This window comes from Cheilinus undulatus, linkage group 7, assembly GCF_018320785.1.
Source record: "Cheilinus undulatus linkage group 7, ASM1832078v1, whole genome shotgun sequence".
NCBI classification, from domain to species: domain Eukaryota; kingdom Metazoa; phylum Chordata; class Actinopteri; order Labriformes; family Labridae; genus Cheilinus; species Cheilinus undulatus.
The window spans coordinates 16,899,430-16,920,874 of NC_054871.1; the positions used below are offsets into that span (position 1 = coordinate 16,899,430).

The window sequence follows — 21,445 nt, forward strand, 5'->3', positions numbered from 1 at the left end:
ATTCATCAGTCCATTCTTCATTAAAGCTGCAGTTTTCTACATCAACCTAATAGTTCTGGTACTTTAAAAAATATTATTCACTGCCTAAGAAAAAAAAGACCTGTTTCCTTTTGATTTTTTCACCAATCAGGATATTCAAACCAGGTATATGTACATCAAACCCACTGATACAGTACGTAGCAGCCCCAGAAATATTTGGATTCAATATCTCAGTCTCCCCTTTGTGGGACTAAGCTCACTTTTAAAGGCTAAAAATAAGATACATTTCAAAGAAAATAAAAGTATTTCAAAACAGTACGTTAGTTAGATGGAAAAATGTTTATTTGATTTAGTTTATTTACAGTCCCCCACCCCACCCCAGACACACAGTGTCTCCATAGAGATAAACTGGCCCTTGTACAAATATAGATGATGACCCCTGCTTTGAAGCAATCATACAAATGGAACTGTACTATCAGATCAGCACATTTTAAAACTTTTAGCCTAAATTAAATCCATAAATTAACCCTGCAAATACAGCCAAACTTCTGCAGGAAAACCAGGAATTTTCTAAATGATTAATAAAAAATACAGAAAAGAATATGTAAAGGGTATTACAGATTTATATAGATTCAAATTCATTAAAAAGGGGTTAAACTCAAAAGATAATCCAAGACAACATATGATAATTATAATCCAGTGGCACAGGCTTAGATTTTTCTTGTTAATGAACAATACAACAGCTATATTTTTGCATACCCTCTAGTGCTCTATCTTTGTTTTTAAAAAAGCTAAGCGAGTTGTTCTGTTTAAAACAACGGATCTCAGGCTGGAATAGTGCCAGCTTTATGACACCATTCACCCCCTGGCGCAACACACCAGCTGTGAGTCATAATAATTAGGCCTTGAGCTAATTGGATCACGTGTCCTACCTGTGGTTTCAAATAGCCTTGGCACGTGCAATCACGAAGTTTGAGACGGGTGCTTCAGGTAGGTATGACGCATTTCAGGGAAGCATGTGTATACATAGAATGCAATACCTGTCAGTGATTTGTATATGTTGGGACAAGAGAAGCCTTTGGCTAAAGTATTTACGGAACCAAAATGGCGTGCATATGTATTCCAGTTTAAACTTTAATATTGCTTATGTGTGGTTTCGCAACCTTCCTGCATGGATGTGTTCCAGGGATCCAGAGTTCACAACTCCTAATAGGTTTGTTTGACATAGTCCTTTCATTTTAACAACAACCTCTTAAGGGTGGTGACTGAAGACATGGGTGGTGCAGTTGTAATTTCCAGCAACTCTTTTTAGATATAGACCATGTTGGACAATACTGCATATATAGCTCATCACAGTCGCGACAGATGGCTCTTCAGCAGGAGTACGGCTCTGTTTAAGGTTTCTGACTCTTAAACTAATTTGTTCCCTGTCGGGTTTGACAGTAAAACGGATTATACTTCAGTCCCCTGACCCTTTCACAGGTGTTTGCTCAACAATGGGTCACTGTTTATGATACAGAGCACTGCCTAGACCTGATCTTTCCGTAAAGTGTTTTAAGATAACCTGACTAGGTGCTATAAATCAAGATCAAGGATGAATTTATGTACCTGCTAAACTTGCTTTTCTGTCCAGGCCATTTGACCCGTGGACGCCAAGACTACTCCTCTTTGGATTCCTGTGAAATAAAAAGATTAAACACTTTTGTATTTTTTTTATTTGTGTCTGCCAAACATAATTCCGAAGCTCTTAATTAAATGATGAGCTCACCAAGTGTCTTCAACTTTAAGCACCAATGGCCTCTACAAACAAATATTAGGCCTCTGCTGTAGAAGCTAACGGTTGTATAGCTAACGGTTAGTAGAAAAAAAGGGATAGAAACGAATAAAGTTAAAAGCATATTAACTCCCCCTAGTTTTTCGGGTGACTTAATTCAAGGTATTTTATAAGCATAAACGTGATATAAACAAAAGTTGAGGATTTTTTTCTCGGTTACTGTGAGTTGAGTTCAACGATTAAATTATAAAAACGGTAAATCGTGAAGAGTTCACAGTTTGCCTGTGACGTCAGGGAGCGCGACACGTGTGAATTCACGCGAGACTTCATTCCCCGTCCCAATTCAATATGGCGCCGTAGGAACGTTGTTATTGTTCTGACGCTCCTTCAAGCTTTTGCTCCACGGCAGAAACTACGTAGTAAAACGACCAAGTGTGTTCGTGCGGGCATGAGAGGAACTTCTGGAGATAATGTTAAGGTCCACCGGCTTCTTCCGAGGGATTGACTGTCCGTTTTATGCGGAGTACAGCGAGGGAAAAGGCAGCAAAAATGGGTGCAATAGACCGTACTGTCACTTCAGGCACAGCCAGCAGAGACGGTCGTCATACGGAGCACCAGCAGATATTAAGAAGCAGCATACTGCACACAAAGGTCCTGAGTTTTAATGAAATATCAATAAGTGCGTATATATCCTCGGTTACGGAGTCGGTAGTCATATACGGGATGGACTTAAGAGTTTAACTGAGCTAACGAAACTAGTAAAATTGCTAATTTAATATCTTCTGTTGTTAGCAACACTGCAGTTATTTACATTTATACACGTTGAAGGTTCTGTCTCATCATTCAGGAGGTATGTAGACCAAAGAGGGAAACTGTGAAGGCGAAAGTATTGTGATTTGCTAAGTACAATAAAGAGTAGCAAAGAACAAACAAAACGAGTCAAAGAATAGTCAAAATGTGTGTATTTAATAAGGAAATGAATCAGGGAATGATAGTTTGCATTATTAGCATGAAATACAGTCATTCCACTTGTAGCTTTAAACTAAAGTGTCTGCTTTAGCTGTCAGGCACCTGATTTTTAAACTTCTGTACCAAACTAGTAATAATCAAATACCATTGATACATGTCGTGATACCACAATAACCAAAATAGGAGTGATAAGCAAGCACCCAATGTTATTATTTTCATATTTTAATCACCAAACTCATGCAAGCTGTATAAATTGCACAGAAAACTTTGGCAGCGTTTTGGTAAAGAACTGTTGCCAATGTATTTTGGCAATTAAGACTGTGCTCTCTCTTTTTCTTGTGCAGCAGCTTTATGTTAAAAAAACAGTGGACGTCTGTATTTATTTTAAAGCGTTGCTACTTTGGTTATTATTGCTTCTTAATGTAAGGTTTTAAAACACAAGGTATCAAACAGTATCAGTGTATGACAATTTTTTAAAAAACATTTTAGTTGTAAGTATTTATAGAGCACCATCTATAATGATTCAAAGTGCTTTACAGAGCCAAATGCAAGGCTCTGTATTCTTTAACATTAAGAGCGTTAAAGAATAACAGAGCAAAGATAATACTAATATTATTTTATAAGCTTAAAACGCAGTAAAGCAGGAGCTGAGCTGTTAGACTGTGCAGTGCCAAGTACTTTTTCCCCTCACAATTTAACTTGGAATGCACGATATTGGATTTTTGCCAATATTCCTTAGGCTTATACTAACAAATTAATTTTTGACAATATTAAACATAGTTCAAACCTAAAACTTCATTCCATAAAACACAGGATTTAAAGTTTTAGGATGAACCGAGTAACACATTTTGGTTCTTAAAACACAAAATTTAAAGTTTGATGATGAGCAAATTAACAAATTTCAGTCCATTAAACTCAGTTTAAAGTGTAAGGAAGGATGTTGAATCAAGAAAAAATACTTTAGACATAGGTCTGTCGGTCCAGAATAAAATTCCACAAACCTATTTTCACATAAAGCCAATATTTACAGCTCATATAGGCAGATTTTTATAGCCTAAATATCAGTGGTAAATATTGGCAGAAATTTTCATATCTGTTGATACAGATGCCAATATCGTAAATCCCTGCATAACCCCTTAAAATGAGTACTCTACCCAACCTACTAGACTTTTTTTTTAACTTGTAGACTAACTAACATCTCATAAGAATGGCTCTTTAAACAACAACTTCAAATAAAATCCTTGCCTGTGATATTGCACATAAACATCAGAGGCAGTGTTCTGGGGTTTTTGTGTATGTATTCCCTTGTACTTAATCAAGCTCACAGCATCATTTGAAGTATATCTTGTGATGGTTTTTATTTATTTTAAGAGTTGAAACTCCTTTAAAGTACCGCATGGAATCATGTTGATACTTAGGAAAGAACATTATTGACACTAAATGGAGACATTCAGTGATCATGAATGAAGTTAAATGGATGCAAAAAATGTATATTGTCCCTGTTACAGAAGTACTTCTGTATATGTTGTAGTTGTAATAAGTTTGGTGGTGTGGCTAACAGCATGTGCATCCCTTGGCAGAAATCTTTAGAAAACAGTTGGGGATGCTTGGGATAGGAACACCATGGAAGCTTGGATAAAATATGCTAAACTGCCCATAATAATAATAATGTGACTATACATTGATCTGTGATTTATTATGTGTTGCAAGTTCATTATTCAATGATTTCTTTTTTGTTTTCTGATTTACTGATGATCATAAAATATGCAAGATTTATCTACTTTGTCACAACTTCTTTGTGTCAGTTTCAGCTGTTATTATGCATCACCTCCAAACTTTTTTTCTGTTTTGTTGGCTTCTTCTTTGGCTTATTAATTTCACTTCATGCAAGTAATAATGTAGTGAGTCATATTTGTCAGAGAAATATGTTTAGCGTGCTGATTTTAAAAAAGTATTGGGGCAGAGGTTATTCACTATTTTATCACGAGTCTGGAAGATGGCAAATTAGCATGTCTGCAGTATTATCCTACCCTGATGTGAACTACTTATTTATGAGTCATTTTTACTAAGTCTGGTTGTCTTTCTCCCTCGCAGACCAAGGTTATGATCCTTTCAACCCAGAGGTTGTAAAGCCCCAGGATCAGCAGAATGGGGACCTCAGCGGTGCTCTGGAGATGGTCAATAAGGCCATCGAGGAGGTCCGCAGCGAGGTGGAGAGAGAAAAGAGGAAGCTCTCTCGGATTGGGGATGAACCATACGACCCCAGTGAAAGCTCCAGCATGTCTTCATCTGATGCTGTTCAAAGTAAAGCACCACCTTCACACATGGCCTACGACCCTGGGAGTTATCAGATGACGTCAGGAGGTTATAATCCCACCCCAGGCTGCAGCAAATATACCTTAGATTCAGACAAGCAGGGGAACCACAGTAACTCAATGGAATATGTCCCCACTTCAGTAAAAAAGGCTCCATCTGGGATAAACACATACCAAAACCCTTCTCCTCCTCCCAGTCCAAAGTACTCAAACAGCACATCCTCCTCCAAGTGTAAATACACAGTGGACAATTCTAGACCGAGTACAGATATGGAGTACGACCCTCTTTCCAACTACACGGCCGGAATTGCTGTGAAAAGTAAGCGGGAAGAGGGTACGAAAGTTACTAAGCCACATAAACTTCAAGGATCAAACATGCCTGATGAGGAGTACGTCATAGCTGTGAAAAAGCCACGGCTGCAGGGTGTAGACTCTAAAAAATACACTTTCTCTGACTCCGATGAGGAAAGCTCAGGGACGGAGTATCGACCCACCTCGCTTAGTAATGTTCAGCAGAGAAAGGGCAACAACAGTGGGTCTCTTTGGGATATAGAGAAGAAAGAAAGAACTGAAAGTACGCCTAATGCACTGACACAGAGGAATAAAGAAGACTCAGCAGGGGACTCAGATGTCCAAGAAAGTGTGAAGCATAAGGACAGCACAGAGAAAAAGAAAGTGGAAAGTCAAAGTAGTCACGGGAAAAGTGGCAAATCAGAGAAAGCGTATAAAGCTGAAAAGGAAGTAAACAAAAAAAGTGGTAGTAAGAGTGTTAGCAGCAGCAGTAAAGACAAAGGGTCAACAAAGAGCTCAATCCAGGACTCTGCAAAGAAGGAGAACAAGAGTCATGAAAAAAGAGATGATAGGAAAAACACAGTTAAGGCTAAAACCTCAGATAAAACTCAGAGGGAAGGCAGACAAGAAAAAAGAAGTGATGGGAAGACAAAAGTTGTAGAGAAAGTTAAAACAGACTCTAGAAAACGGGATAAAGACACAGAAAATCGTGCAAAGGAAAGCAAGAAACCCAAGCTTTCAGACAAAGACAAGGAACACAGTAAGTATAAGGAGCACCAACACAAAAATGGTAAACTTGATAGCAATAAAAGAGAAAAGGATGGAAAGAAAACTAGCAAAAGCAGTTCTAGCAGTAGTAGCCATAGTAAAGGGAGTTCTGCAAACATCAAAGAAAAGGAGAAGCATAATATCAGCTCCTCAAATGGGAAAAGACTGGAGTGTAAAAAGAGAAGTCTGAGTCTCAGTCACGCTGATCTGTTTGGAGACGAGAGTCCAGATGAGGTTGAGCTGATAGTTATTGATGAGACGGATGATGAAGAGGAAGAAAGACTGGTAAGAAAATCTGCCGATGCTTTGAAAAGAGGACGTCTGAACAAAAGGAAAGCATCAGAACTGACTCCGTCTTCCTCTGATGACGAGGGAGGTGATGTTGTGGAGATCAGGGCAGGCAAAGACAGAGTTGACAGTGTTGGAATTGACTTCTCTAGTTTCCAAGATGACCTGGACTTTGACTCCGATCCTATGGAGGAATGTTTACGGATTTTCAATGAGTCCAATGACGTTAAGAAGGAGGACAAGGGAAGGCAAGCTAAACAGGTATCAGTGTTGCTATCTCATAATAATTTTCCATCTTCTCTGTCATTTTATATTCATATTATTCAAATGGTAGATAAAATAAACATGTCATGTTGCCCCCCCCAGCCCCCACGAGAGACAGAGGAGGAGAAAAGCACAGAGAGCACTTTAACCACTCTCTTTCCTGGTCAAAAGAAGAGAGTATCCCATTTTGTTGCCAAAGGAAATGTAAGTTTGGGAAATGTTTGTCTCTCTATATCCCATAGTGTGGTCAGAAGGCAGTGGGGTGACCACCCATTATACTTTCTAAACATGCAAATGTACATAGAGATTAAAAGAAAGCAAATACTGTGACCATGCCGGCACAACTGCTCACACAATATAGTAACTAGTAAAATATAATGAAATAAAGGTTCTCCTTGGTTAAAGAGCAATTTTATTGTGACTTATTAAAGTTAATCACTCTTCCACTCTACAATCTTAACAGTTTTCGATAACTCCCTGTGAGCACATGACTGTGTTCAGTTTTCGCTTTCTGTGCTAAAATGATGTTAGAAGTTTAATATGAAGACTTAGTTAAGGGCTCTGGTTGATTTTATCTTTTCAGTGCCATGCTTTGTATTTTAGGTGCAAGATGTTAACTTTTTGAGCTATTGTTTTTCTGTTTCCATCAGACTGATGCACCTTCAAAGCCTGTCGTTCAGCCATACAAAAGACTCACAGCGCAGGAGGTCTGTTATCGACGTATGCAGATGGCTCAGGAGCAAGCTGCTCAACTGTCTGCTTCAGTCAAAGCTTCTTCACAGAGCTCCAGCCCTGGCTTCTCTGGAGAGAAGAAGAGGATAGCACACCGTCCAAACCCACAGATGACATCCCCCAAAACAAGTACAAGTGCCTCCTCTTAGACTTAGCCTCTGTTTTAGATTATACTGAGGTCTATGACTTTGTCCTGGTCAATTCTGAATATGTTCAAGTGATGAAACCCCTTTTTCTAGATAAAATACTCTGATTTGTAAAGATTTTTTGACTGTTTAAAGGAAGAAGCCATACTTACCATCTGTCCTAAAATGTCCCTCAGATGTCAAACCAGCTGCCAGTCGAGTGCTTTCCCCGAGCCAGTCCCATCAAACTGTCAAGACCCAAACCACTGCTGGCATCTTGTCCAAGACCACGTCCACCGTCACACAGAAAAGGATGGCACACACGCCCACAATTAAGGTACCTAAAATATGTCATAATTGTATTCTTTTTTTGTGCTTTTGTGTCTGCTTATCCTTATTGATTTATTTATAAGATGAGTTGTCCTTCTGGAGAGAAATCTTTTATTTACCCTTGTCTATTTGTCTTTTGACTTTTTCAGAGTAATTCCATGAAGCGACCCATTATCCCAACTGAATTTGGGGCCAAAGTTCCCACCAACATCCGCCAGCGCTACCTCAACACTTTCATAGATGAATGTGTCAAATTTTGCCCGTCAGAACAAGAGGCGATCCAGATGGTGAGACTAACTCCTGGTTTTCAAGAGAGCTGCATATTCTTAGCACTTCATGCTTTAAAATCTTCAGTACCAGGCCTATTGTGATCACAGTTGGGCCACTTTTAATAGCCTCTCTCTTATTTTGTGAAATTCGTCCATGAAATGAAAACAATGGCACACTATGAAGTAAATACTGCGTATTTAATGCAGTTCTTTTTGAACAGAGCCCTCAGTTCAAATCAAAAAATGAGCTGTCTGGGTGAGCATCGTGTCTGTACTGGTCTTGGAAATGTCTAGCCACACCGTTACTGTGGTTAAGGGAATGGAGCGTATAACAGGAGGTGCTTGGGCGACTGAGCACGCAGGCGGTGGCTGTGAATAGTCGTGCTCTATCACAAGTAATGGAACAAAACATGAATAGAATGAAGGGACAGATCGGCACTTTCCAGTAGCTGTTCATGCTTAGCCATGTAGCAATCTTTGATTTATCATCCAGTGTTTCCCCAGCATCAGTAAGCGTACCATGGCAGCTGCCATGACAGACCATTACATCTATGAAAATGAAGAGTTTTCCTGGTTTTGAAAACTGATTTCAAACTTATAAAAACAGAGAAAAATAATAATAATTATCTTACACAAAGTAAACAACTCAGTGCAACATAAGTGTGTCAAATGCAATACTGTGATTTACATATCAGAACGTTATATGTGAACCACACCTAATTAATCACACTTTCTTCATTTTCAAGCTTGTTTATAGATATATACCAAAATAAAATATATTTTTAATATTATCTGTAGCACATTTGTTTCAGTCAAATAAAAACATTATTACGTACATATGTTTTTATCCTGAAATATAACCCCTATTAGATGTACAATAATCAATATATTAGTTAATACTGATTTTGTACCTTAGTATATTGGCATTTATATTTATAAACACATATCTATTCAAGTTGAAGCGCAACATATAAATATTGATTAATATTATTAGCCTGAACAGATGTTTGTCTATATCCAACAGAATGAATGGACACAAACAGGTTTAAATGTTGTTGGTATAAGGAGGGACATTTTGCCCTTTTAATTCACTTTTTAAAGGAGAAAATGTACATGGAATATGTTTGAAACGGATCTTGAAGATAAGAGCATGTTTTTTTATTTATCATTTACATTAGTCTCACAGCTTAGTCAGTCTTAAAATACTAATTTAGAACTATTTATATCAACATGAAACAAGAATGGTTGAAAGAAGTTGTCACTGACAGATATCGGACTGTTTCAGGCCCTGGATGAGGAGAAGCTGGTGTATGAGCGCAGTAGCAGTAAGAACATCTACCTCAATGTAGCTGTAAACACCCTGAAGAAGCTCCGCAGCAAGAGCAGCGCCGGTCCATCACCTGTCACCAGTATGTCACATCTATACTTGAGCAGAATAACACACTGTACACAGCATTTAATACTTAAGTAGTAGATCATGTGTGTCAAATACAGGAAGGCTATGGTACATGTCATTGGGAACTTGTGTGTGTTTCTGCAGAGGAGCCAGGATCTGCAGCTAACAGGAAAGCTCAGTCCCATGAGGAGGTCCTGGGAGGTCGTCTGGCTGCTACAACCAGCTTCACGGTCAACAGGATGGGTAGACAACAAGAGGAGAAACTTACAGGTTAGAGGGGTGCTGAGCAATGATATGTTTTCAGAGTTTAGGGTCCTTTCAAGATGCTGTTGGTGAAGTATTTCTAAAGTTTTTGCTGTCTTGACCTCATTATGACAGCATTAAAATACAGACTGTACCTTTAAAATAGAAAGTTGCAAGAAGGAGAGAAATAAAGAGGAAACAGAAAGTATCTCTGTGTTAAGTACACAGCTGTCGTCACTTTCAGTTGACTCAGTGATGTGTGGAGTCGGTTTACAGTAAAGAAACTGTTCAAACACTCATGTGACATCCTCCAGGTGCTGCTTGCAGTGAAACTTTCAGCCTCATGACCTGACGTCAGAGGGGAAATGTTTACCATTTGGTTTATTACTGCAGCAAGAAATCACCTGATATACCCTTTAGTTATATACGGGTTCCTTTACTGGGATCAGATCTGGGAAAAAAGACTCCATCAAAGATATTTGCTGACAGTTCCATCTGATATCAGGCCACCAAACACCCAGCCACCAACTGTTAGAGGTTATCTTTGATTAGAGGCAAATCTCTTTTTAACAAAGGCACTGTATGAAAACTTTAGATTGATTCTGGTTCCAATTCTGGCTAAACTTTCAGTCGGCTGTTGCATAATAAGCAAATAAACTACTGACCTAACAACAGCAGGCCACTTTTTCCTATTGCTGACTTGATAAAGTTGATTAGCAAGTTTAGACTTGCTGTACATTTTAAATTTATTTCAATCACTAATCACTTTAAGTTGACCTATAATACTGCTGATCCATATTTGGCTGCGTGCATATAATGTTACTGTGTTGGCTGGCCATACTAAATCTCAGCAAAGTTTCAAAACATGAGACACACAGTACTGTATTTAAGTTTTAGGCATTTTTGGGTCAAAAAGTGAGGCTTCAGTAAGGCCAAGATGTGGGGAGTAAGCGGCCTGAGGGCACCAGGCCGGGAAGGAGGTTTGACACAACCAAGGCTGTGTTCTGGATTTCTTTGCATATTACCAGAGGCATGGAAAAATAATCAGTTGAAAAAAATCTGAAAGTCCACACCTTTAGGGTGATGTAAGGGGTGGATGTGGCGAGTAAATGCGGCCAAGGGTACCACCCAGGAGGGTGTCTAAGATTGCCATGAGCCCCTGGTCATGCCGTGGATGTCCCAAGTGACTGAAAACTTCATAGCAGGTGTGAAAAAGCCCCTTTGGCACACGTGTGTTTTCATGTCGAGCTTGACTCTGGCAGCCCTCCATCTCCTCTCCAGCCCTGGATTCTGGTACATCAGGCCCAACGATGAATCCTTAGTGGCCTATGCACATGCCTATAATTTAGGCACATGACTATTTTTGTGTTATCCCAGGATTTGTTTTCCTACTTCTCTGAACAGCTAGTTCTGAGTTTGTTTAGCCTGACATCTGGGCGGACCAAATCTTGAGTTCAATATCAGCCACTCAGCTACTTCTTCAAATTCCCCCTCACCTTCCAAGTTCACAATATAAACAAATGGAGTGATTCCAGAGAGCCAGCCAATCAGGAAAGTCATCATTTTGGAGGAGGCACTTAAAGATGGCATTTGAAACAAAGCGCTTAGACAGAAGCTGGAAGGGTTTATATAGATGCCAACTAATGATAAATGAGGAGACTTTTGAGCTGCAGAGCTCCTCATTAAATGCTCTAGACTGACACAAAGAAATCCAAAAATAAGCATAATTAGGTCCTCTTTAGAGTAATTTTAGATGAAAAGTGTTTCTTTTCTACATTAACAAAACTAATCTCCTTATTATGGGGAAATCACTCATTAAACATTTCGTGTGTGGCTTATATTTAAGGTTTGTGGTGCAAGCTTTCAGACCCCCCTAGCAGTGTACTTTTCCCCACAGGCTGACTGCTCCTCATGTCAGGGCAGAGCCCAGTGTTGCAGTCTACCATGATTCAAACTTTGTTGATGTGCTACATCACAAATGCTATTATTCTACATCTGCACAGCCAGTCCTTACATATAACTTCTATAAACTGCAAAATTCTCACTGAGGTTTGATCTTGAATGATTTTTGCTGCTGTTAGGAACTGAAAAGCAGAACCATAATTCATGTGCTTTATCATATCCATGAATCTCAGAACTTAGGGAAAACTAGACCTTCAATAATTAAACATCCAACAATATCAGCAACTTCTTTTCAATGTAGATTTTTGGATTTTAAAGACTTTTGAATAGAAATGCTTCTCCTGTGTGAGTATTCTCCTGTGTTTTCTCTTCTTAATTAAACAAGCATTGCAAGTCATGGAAGTTTTTCCTTTTTTCAATTTTCTGACCAAATAATTACTCCAAAAAACAAAGAATATGTTCATGGAATTAATAGGTATTTGTAGCAGTTCTGTCAAAATATTATTATGTAATAGTTAAGAGGCTTTAATGGTTGACATAATCAACTAACCAAGCAACTTAGTTGGTTATTTAAAAAAAATAAAGAGAAAATAATCAGGCAAATGATTATTAGTCACGACTGTGCAGATGTGTACTATGCATAAGGGAGAACAGAAAGGTGGCATGGTTGTTTTAGAAGTGTGTTTCTAACTCTTCATACAAATGTTAAATTAAACTTAGCAGATCCTGTTGACGGTTTTGTCAGATGGATATGTTTCTCCACATACATAAAAATGTATTTATTATTCATTTAATCATCTGTTTCTTTACATTCTAACTGTATGTTTTTTGACTTCTGTGTGTGAAGTCTGCATGTGTTTCACTTGTTTCTCTGTCTTACTTGCAGGAACCACACTGTATAGGAAGCTGAAGACATACCTGATGACAGAGGAGCAGCTCCAGGAGCATGGATACCCGAGACCAAACCCTGAGGCTGCAGGCAGAGCTCTCATCTACAACCAGCCCGAGAAAAAAAACACCCCAGACCGTGAGTTACTGCATGACCCAACAGCTGGATTTGTGATATTAAACATATTTTTATTGGTCTGCTTTTACCAAACAGTTATTTGACTCTCTCATCTCTGTGATTTGTCTCCAGCATTCAACAAAATTTGCTGTCGATGTGGAGCGGAATATAGAGTCAACGTTAACGGCAGCTGTGTTCGCAAAGAAGAATGTAGCTTTCACTGGGGACGGCTGCGCAGGCATAAAGGTTGGTTTTTCTGCATCAATTCAAATTCTTCATCTTAAATTTTTGTCTATTTTTTCTTGAAGTCATTCTGCCAAATTAACTTCCTCTTTGTCTCTTACACCATAGTTCCTAACTTTTATTTCCCTGTCTTTCCAATCCTCTCCGTCAGTTGCTGGAGGCTGGGAGACAAACTACAGCTGCTGTGCTGCGGCTGTGGGCGCTCCTGGCTGCCAAGTTGCCAAGGTATCATCTTTCTTCAAACCATTTTGTTAAATTTTCCATTAAAAATGTGGGTTGTCACCACTTCTATGTATGAATTAGATACTCTGATTCATGTATTTGAACATTTAACGATGACAATGCAAAAAATTATTCAGAAGATAATTTGATTACAGTACCACAGTCTTTCAGTAATTAAGCTCCTAGCCTTTAGTTGGTTTATTACACCAGATCTGTAAATTGTGATCGTGTAGAGAATGTAATACTCTTTAATGTTTTTCTTACACCTGTGTTTACTGGTTTTTAAAGTTTTTGACACTTGACTAATAATGAACTGCATTATAACTCCCTTCATAGCTAAAGGTATTAAGGATATGCATCTTTATTTATTTATGGGATGTGTTTTAGTAGAAATATTTGAATTTAGTGTTTTGCTTACTTGTTTCTTTACACCAAAGACAGTTTATGAACTTTTAATATAAGACCACAAAACATTCCTAGTACAGTTTTACATTGTAATCCTCCTGTATCACACCGGACATTTTTGTCCGAAAGGGTGAATTTTTCCATCTTTTACTTTGTGATAATTTTGTCTGTGTTGCTGCTGGTGTTTGTAGGAAGGATGCTTTATTAATACATGTTGATGTTTTTTTTTTTTTAAAGGGTCTATGGTTTACTCTGTACAAATTAACTACCCTTATAAGCCATTCAAAAAATGTGCACTGCAAAAACTTTAAGAAATAATATCAAAAATCCTTTTTACTTCATGTTCTTGGATTCATTCTTTTCATCAACTTCAGTTGTGTCCAAAACTACCAAATACGTTATTATTTGGGGGATTTTATCCCTTTAGCAGTCATTTTTATTTTTATAAAAAAATAAAATCAAATCACAAATAAAGAGCTTTTTTCTAAAAAAACAACACACATTTTAGGTGCCAGGGTTTTTTAAGAGCATGTTCCTCGTTAGGGGTTATGTAATATTTGGTAGTACTGACCAGGAATGTGAGCGATTTTAAGAAGAAAATATCTATCTGTAATTGTTTATAGCAGGTTATGTAAGGGGACATTTTTGTCAACAAATGGCTTATTTGGGAGACAGTGCCAAAAAAACAAATATAGCATCAAATTCAATTTTGCTGCTTAGCTTTGATACATCTAGGACCATGCTTAAAAAAAATACTCCTGCCGCCTGGCATTTGTTTTTTTAGAAATGTATTAATTTGTGTACTTTTTTTTTTCATCAAAAACAGCCCCCACTGCTGTAGTCACACTGGTATTTAAAGAGTTAAAATCCCCCAAATAATCCAATATTTCGTTGTTTTTGTCAGGACTGGAGTCAGTGAAGAGAATTAATGAAAATACGAGGAGAAAAAATCTTTTTTATCTTTTTATTTATTGATATTTTTCACAGCAGACATTTTTGTCACTAAATAGCTTATAAGGGACCCAGACTTTACATCTTACACTGAACAAAAAGTAATGATGCATTAATGCAATATTTAAAGATGGAGCTGTCAAACTAACACATCCAGGTCTGTGCTTGAAAAAAATCCAAGCCACCCGATATTTATTTAGCAGAAATGCACTTTTTTCATAATAAAAGAACTGTGACTTCTAGTGTACAATTAAAGGGTTAAAAGCCCCAAAATATTCAAATATTTGGTAGTTTTGGCCAGGATTAAATTCTAATTAATAAAAATAATAATTAATAAAAAAGATTATTAGAAAAATATTTTCATATAACTTTTTATTAATGTTTTTTGGTGCTTGTATTTTTTTAAAGCACAAAAGGCTTATTAGGATATTATATTTGAACGATACCAGCAGGTTAAGTGTTCTTAACCCTTGAACATTTCTTATTTTTTCATTTTTCCTCAGCAACACGTTCAGGACGGGCGTAAAGAGTCTTTAGACGGCTACGTCACAACATTCAGTAAATCGCTCCCACTTGATGGTAATGGAGGCGTGTTCGCCTTGGACTGTGAGATGGTGAGTCAGTCAGAGAGTTGAACTTTACAAAAACTTTTATCTGAAATCACAAATTTCCTAACTTTTGCCAGTGGAAACATGAATAGTTGTGTACTGTACCAGACTGAACGGGACTGGGCCGCTTTGTGGGAACACAATAAGGATGCTTGGCTCCTTAGATGCTTGTTCTTTGACTCTGTAATTGTTTGGTACTTTCATATTTACAGACACATGATTGTGTATTTTCTCTCCTGTGTATCAGTGTTACACAAAGCAGGGTCTGGAGCTGACGAGGGTCACCGTCATTGACTCTGATAGGAAGGTCATCTACGACACATTTGTCAAACCTGAGAGCAAAGTGGTAGATTACAACACACGGTGAGTTTGTCTGCTGCTGCTTCACACTGGGTGGGTCAGTTGGATATTTAATTTACCATTTTGTCCTCTTTGAAACGGTCATAGTGGTGTAAAATAAGCATCTGCTTTATTTCTCAGGTTCTCAGGTGTGACAGAAGAAGACTTAGAGAATGCTACCATCACTCTGAGAGACGTCCAGGCCGTGCTGCTCAGTATGTTCAGTGCTGAATCCATCCTCATAGGACACAGTCTGGAGAGCGATCTGCTCGCTCTGAAGGTAAACTGGACCTAAAATTGATTTATTAATAGTAACAGTAATAATGCAGAAATGTAACAAATGCCTTAATATGTTTAAGTCCAGTTTATGTGACTTTGTTTTTCCTTACATTTTCAGTTTTTTAAGTTTTGATGGCTGAAAACTGAATCTCACTTACTCTCAACAGTCTCTTGCAGGAAAAAATAAACATATTTGATAGGGAAATCTGGCTCTGTTAACAGTGATATTATACAATAATCAGAATTAAGTTTCTATCAGTGAGCCTAAAATACAGGGTGTCTGTAGGATCTGAAAAAGTTAGTGAAAAGAGGTTAAGGCTAGTTTACCCACCTTTGTTTTCATGTTAAGTTTAACACAAGACATACATTACGGAATAATCCTTCAGCCTGTTGAAGTAGAAGACCAGCCCTTCCATGGTCAGTTACTTTATGGTACCAAATTAGGTTTTTTTTTCTCTTCTTCTAATCTCAAAATATAACTGTGTTGCTAATATAACCGGCTAGAAATTGAAGATATAATAGGGTCTTAAAATGGTATTAAAAAATATTAAATTTAATGTCAGATTTTATGTATATGCCATGAAATACACTAAAAACCTTTGATCAAGCACTGCCTTTATATGTCTGTCCCTTGTCTCCAGCTGATCCACAGTTCAGTCGTAGACACGGCCATTGTGTTTCCTCACCGTCTTGGCTTACCCTACAAACGCGCCTTGAGGAATTTGATGGCCGACCACCTCAAACGCATCATCCAGGACAATGGTGAGAAAATGTGCAGAGCTATCAGCAGCTGTAGGGTTAATAGGTGTTTATCTGCAGCAGTTATTGTCATAATACTTAAACAATGCCTTGACAGTGAAGTAAATATGCTGACCGGGAAATTATTATGACATTTGTAGGATTTGAAAAAGCAAAATGGATAAATTTAGACACCATTTTAGTTCCCAAACCCTGAAAAAGCACTGTTAGTTTTCGGGATCAGGGCCTTAAAGCACTTTATCCCCATTAACGCAGATAAATACATAATCCGCTGTCACATCAACATGGCCCCAGTTACACAAACAGACCCCCTCATCCGTATGCTGAGCACATTTATGCTCCCATAGCATAATCCCATAATCTCCATATGTTACCCACTCCTGATAAATTCCATGAAAACAAAAACAACCAAACATTGACTCACTGATCAGTCAGCATCGCTTTGTCTGGGTTTTTGTGCACAGTTTGAAATAAGTCGGTGTCTTTCGGGGCGTTTTAATGTGCCCACAGGGGCTGCAGAGGGCTAAAAGTTGAAGAGGGAGAAAACCTTATTATAATAGTTTAAAGAAGCTGTAGCCAAAAATGCAAAAGTTTATTAAAGAACACTTAAACACCAGTAGATTTAAGATTCTATAGATTAAATGTTGATATTAGTGAAGAGTGTGGAGACAATTGTAAAGGAATTGATCCACTAATTTGACTATACTAAATTCAGAAATATGTACACTGTGCATTATGTTAGATTCAGAGAATGTGACAATATTCCCATTTTGTCATCTTTGTATTTTGGTTAAATTAATGCAGTGCAGATGAATGAATTAGACTGCATGTCCTGCATATCACCAGCAGATGTCACCCATGTCCTCTGTGCAAAACCTCAGAGGTTTCGAAGCCTAATTTTTCCCTCACTGCTCATTTGTTGACTGCAGTCTCTCTGTGAATCTCCTATATGTTTCTGTCATATCCTCCTTTCAATAACAGCACCATAAACTGTCCCTTAGAAAATTTAAGCTTAAAAGATTGTTGTGTAATCATGTTGGCTGGTTGGTTGGTCTGCAGCATGAGTTCAGACCGAAAAACAGAGAATAAAATTTAGTTATGAATGTGCTAAAATGAGATTTTAATCAAGTATATTCTCTAGATGCCATTTCTTCCTGATTTTTTTAAGATTAATTTTGGCTTTTTTGTGCCTTTGTTTTTGATAGAGGAGGACAGTGGAAAGGGACGAGAGAGTAGGGAGAGACATACGGGAAAGGGCCATTGGCCAGATTCGAACCCGAGTTGCCCACATACATGGGACACGCCATAAACTATTAGGCCATCTGTGCTCCCTGATTTTTTTGATTCTCTAACTTTTTTCCACCATTAGGGTGATCAGGGAACTTCTGAGGGTAAAGTCTCATTAACAATGGTGTAGCCTTACATGAAGCAATTTGCCCAATCATGACAAATTTATTTAAAAACTGAATACACTCCCATCAGCCTCTGCTGCATGTTTGCATCTAAACATGCCGCTGTGTAACAGTTATGAAATCCATTGACAAGCTTTAAGAAATTACATACGTTTCCAGGGCGATGGCTTAGTGCAGTCTGTAGTGCAGGTCCCCCATATACAGTGGATTCAGGATAATGAGAAAGTGAAAACAGAATTTTAGAAGTTTTGCAAATATATGAAAAAGAAAAAAATGAAATGTCACATTAACATACATATTCAGACCTTTTGCAGAAACACTTGAAATTTTACTCAGGTTCCTCTCATTTCTCTTGATCTTTGCTGAGATTTTTCTACACCTCAATTGGAGTGCTGCCTGAAAATAAATTGATTAGATGATCTGGAAAGGCAAACGCCTCTCTATTGAAGGCCATTACAGTTGACAGTTTATATCAGAGCATGAACCAAGCCATGAGGTCAGAGGAACTGCCTGCACAGCTCAGAGACAGGATTGTTGGAAGGCACAAATCAGGGAAAGCCTGCAAAAAAACATCTGCTTCACTGAAGGGTCAGAATAGCACAACCAGGACTCTTCAAAGAGCTAAACGCCTGGCCAATCTGAGCGATTGGAGAAGCACCTTAGTACGAAAGGTGACCAAGAACCCAATGGTCACTCTGACTGAGCTCCAGAGATCCTGTGTGGAGATGGGAAAATTTCTGAAGGACAAACACCACTTTAGCCCTCCTCTGATCTGGGCCTTACTACAGAGTGGCAAAGCTACCTGACATGTTTTAAAAGGTTTATTTTTTAGCACTTTGTTTACATGTGTCTTTTTAAAATGGCTGTAACCAACCGCTTTTTTGCAGCTTTATCCGATTCCATGTTGTCTTTGTTTATCTAATAATGAAGTAATGGTATTAAAACTCTGTCATATCGAGGTAAATAACTACTACTTTTCTCTGTGTGTGTTATTCCAGTTGAAGGCCACGACTCGAGCGAGGATGCCTCCGCCTGCATGGAGCTGATGATCTGGAAGATCAAGGAAGATGCAAAGGTCAAAAGATGACAACCGACCCCTCTTCACTTTCCCACCGTTCAGCTTCCTGCCTTCATGTTGGTCACAGAGAGAAAAAGTGCAGGAGGCGTGTATCTGATCTCAGAGAGTGAAGGTCAGAGTGTGGATGATGCTGCCTAACAAATAAAAACCAGTCAGTCAAAGCAATAGGAGCCCAAATAAAACAGGAAACACGCTTTTCATTTGCTTAAAAGAATTTCTGTTATAATAATGTTACTTTACATGTATTCTGTTTATTTGAGTCTTTTAAGGCCTCAAACATTTTAAGGAGAAAACCTTTCTATAGACTTAAACACCAGGGCATTGTCCAACTAACATTGCTGATTGATATATTAATTGAAGGCTCTTTCAGTCTTAATTGCACTAAAGAAAATGCTCTTATTTTATAGGGCCTGAGTTTGAGTACCTCATCTTTGTAAAGAAGCATTGACTCCTAATGAATAACACGTTACTTGTTTTTTAGGTACACTAGAGTGCAGTCATATCTACGTGTGTCCAACATTGCTCTGTAAATGCACTTTTTTTCATGTTGCACCTCCTTTTTTCATCACTGATGCTCTGTTTATGGTGCATTTCTTATTGAATTTGCTGGTCGGCCCCTAAACCCTTATTAATCCTATAATACTTGATCACACTCTGCTACTACCTATTTACTTGATGGAATATATCACTGTTGTTCAGATAAAACACTGACCACCTGCATGAAACACGTCAAAATTAATCATTGTGATAGCAGGTATTATTCCTCCATTTTGACACAAAGATAGGTTCAGTGTTGTTGAATTAGGGTAGTATTTGTTGAATACAAACAATCATCATTTAGTGGATACCAGCTAACCTGTGCAGTTTTATGTTAAATTGACTGAAAAAAGTACTCAAGTGCTGTAAATACGCAGTAAGCAGTTTCCTTTTTGTATATGTTCTTTTTTTGTTGTTTATCTTTTTCTATTAAAACGTATTAGTAAAAGAAAATTTCCCTCTGTTTTTTACAAATTAGAAAAACCTCGAAGCAGACACAGTGATGAAATGTTAACAAGCACACACGGTATAAAGGCCTGTTAACGTGAATTTTTAAAGATGATTTTCAGGCCAAAACAAACGCTCTCTTTGGACACCTTCATCCCTCAGCTTTACCCTCCTAACTCCCCCACCCTTCACTTCCTGTTTAACTGTTGTTACAGTTACAATGAACACTGAGCCAAGAACAGCAAACCCAAAGGTGTATGACTTCACTCTTTTTCTGTGTTACTTTCTCATTTCTATTTACCTTATGAAGCCTCACCCACTGCAACCATCTTTTGACATCTATTCTAGTCTTTTCCTGCATTTATTGTGGCATTCTCTTACATAACAAACAGAAGTCAAAGACAACTGGGAAGTACAACCCCAGTTCAAAAAAAGTTGGGGCACTGTAGAAAATGTACATAAAAACAGAATGCAGTAATTCCAAATGTCATAACCCCATATTTTATGGGCATTTTACCATTTCATGAAAAATATTAGCATATGGGGCACATTTGGCCTAGTGGTTTAGGCGCATGTTCGAATCTGGCCTGTGGCACTTTCCTGCATCTCTCTCCCCAATTCTCTCATCCTTGTTTCTGATTCTATCCACTGTCCTCAGCTGTCATTAAAGGCATACAAAGCCCAAAAGTAAATCTTTAAAAAACATATTAGAACATTTTGAATTACCAACAGTCTTTGTTGTTTTCTGTTGGTGAAAGGTCTGGACCAGCTCAGCATCCAGACTCTTCTACTGTGAATCCATACTGTTGGGATGGATATGGTCTGTGGTTTAGCATTGTCTTGTTGTAATATGCAAGGCCTTCCATGAACGAGACATTGTCTGGATGGGAGCACATGTTGCTCTAAAACCTCTGTCTACTCTTCAGTATTGACAGTGCCTTTCCAGATGACACTAATGCAACCCCATACCATCAGAGATGCAGGCTTTTGAACTGTGCTGTGATGAACTGGATGGTCCCTCTCCTCTTCTGTCCACAGGACATGGCATTCTGTGTTTCTTAAAAGAAACACAAATTTGGATTCATCTGACCACAGAACAGTTTTCCATTTTGCCTCAGTTAATTTTGAATGAGCTTTGGCCTGGAGAAGATGTCAGCATTTCTGGATCATGTTCACATATGGCTTCATCTTTGTATGATACAGCTTTAACTTACATTTATTGGCGGCACATTTATCTGTGCTGACAGACGATGATTTCTGGAATTGTTTCTGAGTCCATGCAGTGATTTCCTGTACAGAATCAAATCTGTTTTGAAATTAGTGCCACCAAAGGGCCCAGAGATCATGAGCATCCAATAATGATTTGGCCTTGTATCTTGCACACAGAGATTTCTACAGATTCTCTAAGCCTTTGATGATATTATGCAGCATAAATGGTGGTATATTCAGTCTTTGTGATTGAATGTTGTAAACATTTTTCTGAAATTGTTACACAATTTTTAGACAGTTTTTCA

General features: G+C 38.1%; 1 protein-coding gene across 1 annotated transcript; it reads left to right on the plus strand.

Moving 5' to 3' along the window:
- The first annotated feature begins 2,106 nt into the window (after positions 1–2,106).
- On the plus strand, positions 2,107–20,004 carry rexo1 (REX1, RNA exonuclease 1 homolog). Its single transcript, XM_041792066.1, has 16 exons — positions 2,107–2,404; positions 4,817–6,645; positions 6,751–6,852; positions 7,299–7,509; positions 7,703–7,842; positions 7,985–8,122; positions 9,390–9,513; positions 9,645–9,770; positions 12,532–12,672; positions 12,784–12,897; positions 13,046–13,119; positions 14,976–15,086; positions 15,328–15,443; positions 15,561–15,699; positions 16,340–16,460; positions 18,868–20,004. Exons 1-16 carry the CDS (start codon positions 2,224–2,226, stop codon positions 18,954–18,956), a joined length of 3,756 nt encoding a protein of 1,251 aa, XP_041648000.1. The 5' UTR covers positions 2,107–2,223; the 3' UTR covers positions 18,957–20,004.
- The last annotated feature ends 1,441 nt before the right edge of the window (positions 20,005–21,445 follow it).

What these genes read in the sequence shown, in the direction of transcription:
- rexo1 (XM_041792066.1), top strand. Translation starts at nt 2,224, where the DNA reads ATGTTAAGGTCCACCGGCTTCTTCCGAGGGATTGACTGTCCGTTTTAT. An exon ending in ATTTTGTTGCCAAAGGAAAT is followed by an intron (nt 6,853 to 7,298) that starts GTAAGTTTGGGA and finishes TGTTTCCATCAG; the next exon opens with ACTGATGCACCTTCAAAGCC. An exon ending in CTGGCTGCCAAGTTGCCAAG is followed by an intron (nt 13,120 to 14,975) that starts GTATCATCTTTC and finishes ATTTTTCCTCAG; the next exon opens with CAACACGTTCAGGACGGGCG.